The sequence below is a fragment of the Nannospalax galili genome, unplaced genomic scaffold, assembly GCF_000622305.1.
Source record: "Nannospalax galili isolate Female #2095 unplaced genomic scaffold, S.galili_v1.0 scaffold735, whole genome shotgun sequence".
Lineage (NCBI taxonomy): Eukaryota > Metazoa > Chordata > Mammalia > Rodentia > Spalacidae > Nannospalax > Nannospalax galili.
Window position 1 is genome coordinate 1,767,934 of NW_008337053.1, and position 13,816 is coordinate 1,781,749.

A 13,816-nucleotide genomic window follows, 5' to 3' on the forward strand; every position below is an offset into this window, starting at 1 on the left:
TAACAGAGTGTGATGCACACAGACGGCCACAACTGGTCAAGTTATAGAGAATAAGAGATTGCAGAGTGTGTGTCCCCGGGGAGGACTCCTATATTAAACCTCACTCACTCGTGGCTCAGAGACCATTTTGGAAGAGAAGACAAAAAGATTGTAAGAGCTAGGATTGGTGCATGAATATAAGGAACAGAGGCTTTCAGGTCTCTGGGAACTTGTTCATAGGAACTTGCAACAATGGTGATAGCATGCACAAGACCCATGCTGACTCAATCAGACAAAAACCCAGCACAGAACTGGGGAAATGGGCAACAGGCTCCTACCTTAGCCAAGGAACTATTGGCAACCGATTACTGCGTGGCGAGGAAGAGTTGATCTTCTGTAAGGGAGTGACTCTAGATAGGCTGGCTAGATTCCAGTGGATGAACTTGCATCAAGGGAAATCTGAGTACAATGCTTGGCCAGATAGGCCTTAACATATTTGATAGAAGGCATGAAATCCAGCGGGGATGGGGGGAATACACAGGATTATGGATGGGGAGGAGGGTCTAAATTTGATTAAGATCTATTATTTGTAACGCAAAAATACTCAATAAAAAACATTTTTAAAAGGAATGCTCGAGGCCAGTTCCTTGAGAGAACAATGACTGTCTTTCCTCAGATGATGTATTTTAAAAAGTGAGGCTGAGACTTTCTTAACATAACAGATAAACACACTGACAGCATAGAAATACCTTATCAAAATAAATGTCTTTGCTCACCTGGAATTGTTAACGGTTCAAAGCAAATTATGCACTTTCACCCTCAAGTAACATATGGCCCTGATTTATTTGTTGTACCTATTCAAAGCCTAATGGAAGCTTTGGTGGAAGGCCTTCATCGCTCAGAGCAGAGGCACCTGGGAGTTCTCTTTTCCTGTCTCGGAGTTTAGAACCGAACAACCTGAAATTCCTTGGAATGCTTTCCCCCTCCAGTTGGGACCAGAATCACTGTTATTCAGTGAGAGAAAAACCTCACATTTTAATCTTCACCTATGCTAAATCGTATGCAGCTTAAGGATGGAAGGAAAACAGTGCCAACTGTCAGAAGACATGGGTTTGGATTTTGGTTTTGCCCTAATTAATTCCATAATCCTGAGCAAGTCATCTCCCCACTTCAGCAGGTGAGATATATCTTCCTAAGAGTGTTGAGACATAAGTGCTACAGTGTGAACATACCTTATGCAAAATATTAAAGAAGGAAAAAAATCATGCAATATGGAAAGGCATCATATTTCATGTTACAGAACATCCATGAGTACTTTTAGAAATCATAAAAAGACATGTATGAAAAAGCAGTTTCAAGTAATAAAATGCTATGCTGACATCAAATATATGTGAATATATACATAGAATGCTATCTTAAACTAGGGTACTATTATACGAAATAGAAAAGAATTTAGAAGTGAGTTTTTAACCTCTTATTTTACAGAGTAGCACACATCTAACAAGTATACTAAGGCACAGAAAAGCCTTTCTCTAAGGTTACACAGATATTGTTAGCAATGCAAAGACTAAAAACTGGGTTTGGAATATTACAAATATGTTTTTACAACAACTGCACACTAGAACTAAAAGAACTCCTAACCTGAAAAATCTAACCACAGTCTCTTTAAAGAAATCACTCTTTAAAATCATTAAATAAAAATGCTGGGACAGTTCAAAGAAAGAAAGTACAGAGAGCACGCATTCTTTATAAGAACATATGAAGCTGAACACATGCAGCTGGTAAGCCACTGTGTGCATTTATTTTTTGTTTAGGACATAAAAGGAAAACTATAAAGCTGACCATAGCTCTGCTGGCAGAGTCAGATTTATGATAGGCTTTATAATGGGACACAAGCATGAGAGGTGCTCAGAGTCAAAATGAGCCAGTAGAATACAGTTTACACAGAGCCCCTGCTGACCACAGCTCCAGAAGGACATAGGCAGTTTGTGGTGTTGTGGTCACACCCCCTACTTAAGTCAATTCCCTACAACTTGACATTTTCAGTTTCCTGAGCATTATCCAAAATAAGAGTGAATTTTGTGCATTATGCTGCCCTTCTTCATCAGAGACAGGTCTTTAGGCAGACAGGAAAGGAGGCTAGTCAGAATTAGCGGAGACTTAGAGCTGGAGATTCTGTATATTGCTAAAGCCCTGATGAGGAGGACTGTCAAACAATGAAGTCCCACCTACACTCCGGTATCTTTGCAGATGTCTGGCTAAGTCTTGATAGGACTAGGATGGAGAATGTCTTGAGTAGTCCCTACAGCCAGACTCTAAGTCTTTTCAAACACACCCACACACAAGCACACACATGGAGGAAGGAAGGGGATGGGGGGCAAAATATATCATATGTGTGTAGAGAAAGAGAATACACACACACACATAGAGAGAGAGAGAGGACACATGTGCATGGAGAGAGTGAGAGAGAGAGACTATACACAAAGCAAACACACATGCATGGAGAGAAAGAACACATACATGTAGATCAAACACACGTGCATGGAGAGAACACACTTGGGAAAGGTGAAGACAGGTACAGAGAGTGGCAGACCATTTTAATTCTACTCTGTGGGATTAAATCTAGAAATTATAGATCAGGATTGTTATGAACCATACTTACCTACCAATGGACAGGCACTATCCACCTTGCTTTTAAGCCTTTACGTACTTGCTTATAATGGCTGACAATAACAGGAGAGTAGTATTCACTAAGCCTCACAATGTATCAGGCATTCTTCTATGAGCTTTACAGCATTTATTCAGTCCTCATACAATCGCATGAAATAGAACTATTATTTTCTCCATTTTTAAAGTGAAGAGACTTAGGCACTGGATGGTAGTGCTCCCAATGTTACCAAGTTAGCAAACAGCATCTGCATCCAGGTATCTGGAGCTAGACCATCTCTACAAACATGCCCAAATGTTCTTTTTCTTACCCTAGACTAACCCGATTTTAATTGATCACCTTGCATGAGCTTATAGTGTGGGTCATGTGCTCCAAAGAAAAACATTCCTAAGAAACCATATCTAATCAAGAAGAAAATAAAATGCATTTATTATAATTTGAAAATGTAAAAGTTAAACAGAATTAAAGAGCTTAAGTTGCCTCATTCATAACAGATGTAGCAGATCACACACAGAGTCAATCATCTACCTCACTGGTGTCATTTTAAAACAAATGAAAGTTATGGTCTGAAACAAAGGCTTTCGATGGAATGACTTCTTGAAGCATACACTCTCATCTTACCTCACATATAATGAAATAGGTACCACCGTGTTGAGGATAATAACATATGACCAGAATGTTAAGAATCCTGACAGCATGGAGCTCTTCTCGCCCCCACTCCAGAAAATGAAAGCTCTGAACTGGCCCCCAACTTCATTCTCCCAGATTGAATTTCCTATTGCAAGAATAATTCCCAAGCATACAAGAAATCCAAAAATCTGCAATAAGAATAGAAGTCTGGTTAAGGTTAACTCAAAATTAGTCGAATCAATACAATCTAATTATAAATCAATTCCCAGAAGAAATTGTCATTTGAAAATCAAGTTACATAAACTTCTTCTTACTTACAACTCATTATATGAGTAAAATTTAAAGTTTTATATCAGAGGTGTGGCTAAGTATCTAACACACATTTTCTCACTTAATTCTCCCACCAACTCTCTGTGGCAGATAGGATCATCATCTACAGATTAAAAACAAAACAGGAAAAAAGATAAGCACAGAAAGACTGAACCATAGGCTGATTCCAGTCACACAGCTAACTTCACATCTTCAGTCTGTGATAAGCACACATGCTTAAGTGCTTTAAGTAAAGGAGACCCAGTGTGCCCTGTTTTTCCCTAGATGGCCCCAGTTTACATCTATTGTCTAAGTATAATAGCACTGTAATGGTTAATGTCAATTGTCAACTTGATGGGATTTAGAATCACTATGGTAGCAAGCCTCTGGGCAAATCTGTAAGGATTAACTAGACTAGATGTATTGAGGTGGAGAGAGCCACCTAAAACTTGAGCAGTACCATTCCCTGGCCAGCGTCCTGGACTGCATAAAAAGGAAAAAGTAAGCTGAGCACCGGCATTCCACCTCTGCTTCCTGACTGTAGATGCGAGGTGATCAGCCAGCCTCCACTTCTGCTGTCCAGCCTTCTCCTTCATGATGACTATATCCCCTGGACTGTAGGCCAAAATAAACTCTTCTTTCCTTAAATTGTTCTTGTCAGATAGTTGATCACAGCAACAAAACAAGAAACCAGTACACTTACTAATGTTTCCTTTGACTTTGAAAGGTATGTTGTATGGATGATGAAGTACAAGGGTACCCAAGGCATAAAAGCAGAAGGAAGAAAAGATCCGTAGCAAAGAATTGCCTCAGACTGGTCAAGAGCTTAGCTGTAGATCTGTGGAACTGTCTGTAAAGTACTAACCAAAATACTTCAATGATACATATATTTGAATTTTTTTCAAGTGGGAAGCATGGTGGAAACGCCTACCACGTTTATATAATAAGTATCAAAATTAGAGAAGCAAACGCTTTGGAGCTATTGCTATTAGAGAGACAACAACGTCATCGGTGGTGAGTCCAAACCCCCAGACTCAGAAATAAGCAACATGATAGAAGTCTCCACTTGTGTCCTATTTTGTTAGGAGCCAATATCAAGGCAATAGTGGGCCTAGAAAACAGGAATGTGTTCAGTTTTTTCTCCAAGAGAGAATACTCGTAAGTTCTAGAGCTCCTTTCTTCTTTCTCCCCAGAATAAAACAGGGGCATATGAAGACAGAGTTGAGGAAAACCTCATTGAAGGTATATTAGAAAATCATCTAAGAAAAGTTGAAATGTGAATCTCCTGCACCTGGAGATCACAGTATCCTTGTTTTAATGGTTGATACTATAAATTAATTGACTGTAATGACTTGAAAACATTGAAAGTAATGATGTTGTATTGAATGCCCTAATTTAAGGATGGATTTTGTTTTCAGGTCCTGAGAGGATCATCCTATTTTCTGCCATAGCCAGCTGAGACAGGCAGTGATTTTACTCTGTGGTACACACACAATTTTCATGCAAGCCCTGGAAGTGGGGTTAGGCCCATTAAAATGGGGAATTCTTGGAGTGTCACAGGTTCCAAGAACTCGATCCCAAGGGAATGAGGGTAGCTCAGAGAAGCCCAGGCCGTCAGTGGGAAATAAAGCAGACACAGTCCTGTTACTGTGCAGGGCCTGGCCAGTGTTAACATCCTTCTTCCCTTATTCAGAGTTGAGATGTTACACATCAGTTAGACAAACACATTTGAGCTCGGATTCATTTAGAATACTTGAAAATCTGTGATTAGGTGCCAGGAAATCCAATCAATGCTGCCGTCCTCATATTTCAAAGTTACTGTCCTCAAACTAAATGTACCTCAAAAAGAAAAATCCACATGACACAGTCAAAAAACAATCAGATTGACAGTACGAAAGAGCACCAACTTAAGGGGTAAAAGGATAGAATATGAGAAATACATGTTTGGGGTAAACAGATGGTAGAGAAAATACTTTTTATAAAATATAAGGGAGAAAATAGAAGATTCACCAGAGAAAGAGAACAGAACTCATGAAGCCCGTGTGCCCCTGTGAAGAAGTTCTGATTTAGGCCTCAAGGTTTCATTTAAAAAACAAAAACAATCAGCTACAAAATTTGCAAGGGGGAACAGGAGCGATGGCTCAGCAGTTAAGCGCACTGGCTGCTCTTGCAGAGGACCTGGCTTTGAATCCCAGCAAACACATGGTGGGTAACAACCACCCATAACTCCAGTTCCAGGGGCTCTGATGCCCTCTTCTGACCTCTGTGTCACAACATGGATGCACTTACTTACATGTAGGCAATACACTCATACATGTAAAATAAATAAATAACTTTTTTCAAATTGTAGGGTCTAGTGCAAAATGAAAACACAAAATTCCTTGTTCAAGAATTATTTAGAATTTCTACACAACAGTAGCTCAACAGACCACACGTCCGGCCTTCCTGAGTATGGAGCCATTTGTACCTGCACAGGTCCCAGGCCAGTGAAGCCAGCCCTGCCCACATCGACTTAGTGAGGATTTGGACAGCGATAAATCAACAAAGCACTATACTATCTCAAGAACTGTTTAGTTTCCAAACACAAATCCTTTAAATGTGGAGAACTAACACAAACACTAACCTACCTCTCACATTCACTCCTACCACTGGCAACGGTACATCATAATCCAGGGAAAAGAAATCAGCAAACACCCCAAGTATAAAATGCCCAAACAAAGGTTTCATAGGCGATCACGGGCTTCTAAAAGAATTCCCAGAAGAGCACATGAAGTATATTAAGACAGCAATGGTTAGCAGTACTCCCTAGTTTTGCTACAGTAACTTACCCATAGGACTAGAGTATTCATCAACTTGTCGATGCTTGTCCTTTTAAACTTTGTCTTACCACTGTTCTGCATTAGTTTAGTGTCAGGACCTGCAAAATAAGTAACAAATTTTAAGTTCAATTGGGTAGCTGTTGATTATCCCTAAACTACTGCACCACTATAGTTTGCTGTGCTGGTCATTGTTGCAGTTACTAGACTTTAGAGGTAGATTGGACCATTGATTGCTTTTCTTCCCTAGCAACTTGCATAGTGTCCACCAAAATTATGAGAGCTAGTCTTCAGGGAGGAGGCTTCCTGGTCAGTTCCAGCTCCATTGGTCCAAGTCAAGTGCCTTAAAGTCCACTTAATGAGAGGGAACTCATGTGTGGCACTGTAAACAGTCAAATACACATGCCTGGAGAGGTCATAGATCTTAGAGAAAACCCTAAGTCTTTCACATCCCTAGACAAACGTAATTTCTTACTATATGCTACGTATGGATCCTTATATTTACAGACAAGTATGCCAGTCACCACTCATCACAGAAGTTTCTTTTGCAGCAGATGGAGACTATTATATAGTTCCACAACAGGTCACACACAGAAAATAAGTGTCTGTGAGATGCCCAACCCTAAGTGACACACCAGTAACAGAACCTCTATGCCTAAGGCTCACAGAACATAGTGGAACAGGGGTAGAAAGAATATTAATGCATCTCTCAACTCTCATCAACAAAGCTTGCTCATGCAACAGAGGGCAATGAACACAAAGGGCCACAAATGGCCAAAGTGTAGAGAGTCTGAAGAGTATGGGTCCCTAGACAGAACTCCTATATTAAACTTCACCCACTCAGGGCTCAGGGACCATTGTGGAAGAGGGGGCAGAAAGATTGGAAGAGCCAGGGAGGAGGTAAATGACCATAAGGAAACAAGAGTTTTCCGGGCTCCTGGGACACATTGCTCACATGAACTTACAACAATGGTGTCAGCATGCATTAAGACCCATGCAAACTCAATTAGACAAAAATCCAGCATAGAACTCTGGAAATGAGAAACAGGCCCCCAACCTTAGTCAAAGGACTATTGGCAGCTGATTACAGCTGGGTGAGAGAGGGTTGATATTCTTTAAGGAAGATACTTTAGATAGACTGACTAGACACCAGTGAATGAACTGGCACTGGGGGATGTCTGAATACACTAACAACACAATACGCCTTAACTTATCTGACAGAATACATGAAATCCAGTGAGGGTATAGGGAGTGCCAATGGGGAAGGGGGATAAAGATGATTAAGATGGGGGGACTGGAGAGATGGCTCAGTGGTTAAGAGCACTGACTGCTCTTGCAGAGGACCTAGGTTTGATTCCCAGCACCTACATGGTGGTTAACACCACCATCCATAACTCCAGTTCCAGGGGATCCAACACCCTCTTCTGACCACTGGGGGCACTGCATGGCATGGGTGCACTTACATAGCTGTAGGCAATACACTCATACACATAAAATAAAAATAATAACTTTAAAAAAAGTGATCAAGATGTTAAATATGAAATGCATAAAAATATACATTAAGCAAAAGTAACAATTTTGAAACAGATTATGTAATATGATTACTATTAGTATATCAATACTTCTTTCTCAGATCAATGTTTCTAAAAGGGAAGATATATCATTAAAAGTAATTTAATATTGCTACAGCAATGGTCATTAAGATATACATATTCTTAACTAGCGACTTAGAATTCTGGAAATTGTTCAAGAATTGGCCTCCATAGAATAAGGTCAGCCCAGATAGAACTTTGCAGAAAGAGACAACAGATGCCATTGTTTTAAAAAATCTACATGTTTCTAGTGTGCTTCTAGTTTGAAGCAGTTAATGATAACCAAGTCAATAAAAGGAAGGAATAATTTGGAAATATTAAAAATAATGCAGTAACAAATACAATTCAGAACACACAGATCAGAAATTGAAAGGTTAAAAGAAATCAAGTTCCTGAAGAGAGGCGGGACCATAGGAGACAGGTATTATCAAGGGAGAAATGGAGAAAATGGGGGGATACTTTAAAGGGGGATGGTGTGGAGGGATGGTTAGACAGGGAAAAGGCGAGATAAATACTGTCTGGCTAGTGTAAAAGAACAGAGGGGATTGTATTAATCCAAAAACCTACTGAAAAACTACCCATACAATATCTCTACATGAGTATAGCTGAAGGCTACATAACAAGAAACAGTGCCAGGCGGGAGAAGCCTTCCTTTGAGTTGTTGGCCAGGGTAGTCCAGGAGACTCCCAAAATTTTGCAGACTATTGCCACAGCCCTTAATTGCCTCCCAGAAGTTGAAGAAAGGATATAGTTCAGACAAAGGACTTGGAGTAATGGAGCTGGAATTGACCTGGAAGCCACCTCCCCTGAAGGCTAACTCTCATAATTGTGGAGAGCACTGTGCAAGCTGCTAAGGGAGAACATCAATTGATGTCCCAGCCCCAGCTTTAAAGTCTAAAAACCACATCAATGACCAGCACAGCAAATGACATTGGTGCAGTAGTGGCACTTTTATCTTGGGGATAATCAACAGCTACCCAATAGGACTTAAATCCCACTTGATGGGAGGGAACTCATGGGTGGTACTGTAAATACAGCCAAATATACATGGCTGGAGAGGTCATAGAACTTAGAGAAAACCCAAATTTGTCACATCCCTAGACAACTGTAATTTCTTACTATGCGCAAAATATAGATCCTTATATTTACAGACAAGTATGCCAGTCACCACTCATCAAAGAAGCTCCTTTTGCAACAGATGGAGATTATTACAGAGTTCCACAACTGGTCATATACAGAGATTTTCTGTGAATAGCCCAAGCCTAAGTGGCACATCTACAATGCAACCTCTACACCTAAGGTTCATGGAACCTAGAACAAGGGGTAAAGAGTACACTAATGCATCTTTCAATTCTCATCAATGAAGCTCCCTCATGCAACAGACAGCTAGGAATACAAAAGGTCACAGATGGCCAAAACACAGAGAATAAGTGTCTGCAGAGCGTGGGTCCTTGGACAGGACGCCTACATTAAACTCCACCCACCCAGGGCTCAGGAACCTTTGTGGAAGAGGGGACAGGAATTATAAGAGCCAGGGAAAAGGTGCATGACCATACGGAAATAGAGTCCTACAGGCTTCTGGAACCTTGCTCATATGAACCTACAGCAATGGTCTCAGCATGTACAAGACCCATGCAAACCCAAGCAGGCAAAAATCCAGCACAGAACTATGGAAATGGATAACAGGCCACAATCTTACTTGAAGAATTATTGGCAGCTGATTACTGCTGGGTGAGGAAGAGTTGATCACCTTTAAGGGAGGGGCTCTAGACAGGTTGACTAGACCACAGTGGATGAACTTGCACTGAGGGACTTCTGGGGACAGTAATGTGATATGATAGGCCTTAACACAAATGACAGAATGTATGTCATTGGAGGTATCAATGGGGTAAGGGGGTATAAAGATGATTAAGATGTTCTGTATTAAATACACAAAATTCAATTAAAAATTTAAAAATAAAGTTCACAATTAGCTTCCCAAAAGAGTCTGAAAAGCCTAAAATATACATCAGAAAGTTAATACTTTATTTGGATTATACATGCCCTATATAATACATAATTTTTATGAGGATTGTTTTGTTATCTCCTGGTATGTTTACTAACCATCTTGAAAAGGTGTTTAATCATACAAATTAGTGAGCCTCACTGTGATATTTCCATACATGCAGTGACCACGTCCATCCACCCTTCTATCCAGGATCCCCTTGTTTTCCAAACACAAATGCTTGGACTATGGACAACCTGGATAAACACTAGCCTTCCCTTCCCTGCCCCCAGCTCTCTTCCCACTTCCTGAAAGCTCATCATAATCTCACTCTGTTGCCCTCACCCTTACCATGTATTAACTGCTTTAGACTTGAGTTAATATACAATAAACAAAGCCCACCTATTATATCACTAATGAAATTCCTTATAGGCAGAGGAAATGCTAAATAGGGGTAGTCCTTTAAAGTATATAGAACTTCCAGAACACTCCTGCTCCTCATTGTCTTCCCATTTTTATCCATTCAGCCATTTAACATATGAAGAAGAGGAAACTAAGGGAAAGAGGGAGGCAGGCACACATGAAATTATGTAACACTTTAGAAATTAGGGATGGGATACATTCTTAAAAAAAAAAAACAAAAAACTTTCTTTTACTTAAAAGATTGGGATCTCAGAAAAATCTGTTTTCTTGAGTGGGAGACTTCACCCCAGTGTCCTAGTCCTAGCCACCAAAGGCAGGCTGGCTGAGAATCACAGTCCAGATGGAGCCCTCTCCAGTCTGTACCACCAGTAAAGCTGCCCAGGAAGGAGCAGTGGACTTCAAGGGAAGAGCCGTTCCTCACACACAGGGGCCCTCACACACCGACATGCAGGAGCAGAAAGGCCACAGTGGAATGCAAGGGTCCAAGGGAAATGCCAGGAAAGGACTTAAAACCCCCCTTTCTCCCATGCCAGAACCCTAAGAACACTGAGGCTGCAGAGACCAAAGGCCCCTCTGGCCCCTCTGGCACCACAGCACCACATGGAGCTTGCTAGAGGCAGAGGGATCTAAGAACCTCACCTCTCAACTCAGCACACATATACCAGCAAATCACTCCGTAAGGCATTCTTTTTAGTTCTTATTTTCTATTAGTCTTGACTCTTGCACATAGGTCTCATGGTGGTTTTCCTTCTGTTTGTATAGTGCTCAGTTAGGTTTTAGGACCGCTGTTTATGCTTCTCACCGCTGTACTGTAACAGACTTTACTGCAGTCTTCAGCTGCACCCCACACACTCCACACTCTTATTTCAACACCTTTCCCTTTTCCCGCATTCTTATCCCCTCTTCTTTGACCTATTAATTTAATCTTCTATAAATTTAACAATCTCTAAAATCTGTGGCCCTTAACAACATGCCAATTTCCCTCTCAGATCCCTCTCAGGTATTTTTTTCTTTCCATATTTGACCTAGTATTTAACCCTTATAAATACCTACCATATTTCCTGCCCACGCCTGATCTTATTAACTAAACTCCTAGTATAGTCCATAATATCCTTGGTCATTTATAATCCAACAGTTGTTGAAGTCTAAAGGGGTCACTGTTATTAATTGGCTAGTATGACATTTGCATAATAGTAATATCAAAGAGCTGTAGTTATGCTCACAGGTGAAAGTCTGCTCAGGAAACCATACAGAGCTCACACCAGCTACCCTGAGCTCCTGGACTGAGAAATTATTTTCTGAACTGCACACTCTGTTCTACCACCTTCAAGTTCTGCTCGAATAGAGTAAATACTTCAACTGAAAGAGTACAGCTGAGGGGGCTGGAGAGATGGCTCCATATTTCAAAGCACTGGGTGCTCTTGCAGAAGACCCAGGTCAGTTCTCAGCACCCACATGGCAGCTAACAACTGTCTGTAGCTCCAGTTCCAGGGGGATCTGATGCCCTCTTCTGACCTCCGCAGGCATTGCACAGCATAGGTGCGCTTACACACATGCAGGTAATACACATATGCACAAAATAAGAACAATAAATAAAATATTTTATAAGAATACAGCTGATAAAAAATAATAAACCTAGAAATGAAATAAAAATGCAATAACATAACAACAAACAAATACATGTTTCATATAATGAAAAAAGAAAGTTTGGCCACAGTGATGGCTCACTAAGTAAAAGTACTTGCCTCCAACTATGATGACCTGAGTTCAATGCCCAGGACCCATATGGTGGAACAAGAGAGCCAACCAGCAGAGGTTATCCTCTGATCTCCACACATGCATTACACACACAAATCAATGGTGAATGAGAAATTGAATGTAAAGAAATGCTTTTTAAAAAGAGGCTGTCAAATCATATTTTTCTTTAAAAAGGGAATTTGGCCAGGCGTGGTGGTGCACGCCTTTAATCCCAGCACTCGGGAGGCAGAGGCAGGCGGATCTCTGGGAGTTCAAGGCCAGTCTGGTCTACATAGTGAGTTCCAGGGTAGCTCGGGCTACAGGGAGACCCTGTCTCAAAAGACAAAAAAAAAAAAGGAATTGAATGGAGGTACCCTGTATGATTGGGCAATACTGCTCCCAGAAGTCATGAGTCATTAAATGAAAATTGCAATGCCAGGCATGAGATACCTTCCTATGATTTATTGATCAGCAAGATCCCAGAGGCACCCAAAACAACATGGGCTATTGCACTGATTTTGGTTGACCATCATAACTAGATGGTAAGACCCTATTGCTGAAGGCACCATGTCACACTTTGACTGGAAAACTTCTTTCTTGTTGGCTACCTTACCTAGTGTTAGAAGGCATTCTATGGGTTGGTGGGGGAGAAAAGATATCAGTAGTCTTACCCAGCTACAGGTTATTGTTAAGTGCTGTGTCGGTAAGATGTGTCCATTGGTGCAATAGTGGAATGACTGTTGTGAGGGTAACTGACTGCCTTTTTTGTGGATTTTAAGGTGCTCCTCAGGAGGGAATTCATACCTGGACTGTCAAAATCCTATGGCTAGAGATGTCTTGGGCCTTCGGGAGTGGTGGGAACACTATTGTTATTTTACTAAAAGTCATGTTGTCAGACTGCCTTCGAAATATTTACGTTTATTCCCCTAGATTAGTGTTGCTCTCAACTTTGGTCAGAGAAGCTTTGTTTTTGCAGTGGGTAACAGTTAATGCAGAGACTCAACTGATCAGTGTGCTGAAAATAAGTGACTGATACATGTTCAGCCCTAAATGATATATCCATGTCAACAACCTCCACTCCCCAAAGGTCAGTGAACATTGCAGAAGACTGGGAAGAAAGAATGTAAAAGCTGGAGGATGGGAAGAAGTGTTGTGAAATGCTGTCTTCTGGATTTGAAATGGCTATTGCGCTCAGAACTCACAGCAGCTGAGGTTACCTGCAAAAGACCTGCACAGTATCAAGCAAGTCAAACAAGTCAGTGTGGAAGGGGGAGGGCCTCGGGAGCCTCTCCCCCACAAAAAAACCAAAGAGCTAGGAGAGTCATTTTCCTTTAGGGTGTGGCCACCTGTAGATTGTCTTTAGTCCAGTGGATGGCCCCCAAACCATGCTGATATCAGCAGCACAAATTGGACTTGGCTGGTTATTTGAAGAAGAAGAAAAAGAGGACTTGAAGCTGGAGGGGACCTGCTGATGGGTGTCCAGAAGGAATTGGAAAGAGGGAATAGGGAGTGGATGAGCTAAATACATTGAACACGTGTAAAATTCTCAAAGAATAAATAAAAAACATTATGTTCGAAAAGACCACCCACATTTTATCAGAATCATTTTTAAAGTCAAATGAACATTGTTGGTGAGAAATATTTTTCATACTAAAAACCAAAAACATAAAACTCCAGT

General features: G+C 40.9%; 1 protein-coding gene across 1 annotated transcript in view; it reads right to left on the minus strand.

Moving 5' to 3' along the window:
- The window catches only part of Atp8b4 (ATPase phospholipid transporting 8B4 (putative)), a 194,211-nt gene that overhangs the window by 100,127 nt on the left and 80,268 nt on the right, over positions 1–13,816 (minus strand). The window contains 2 exon segments of the mRNA XM_017797827.2: positions 3,269–3,465; positions 6,415–6,503. Coding sequence (XP_017653316.1) covers positions 3,269–3,465; positions 6,415–6,503 — 286 coding nt within the window.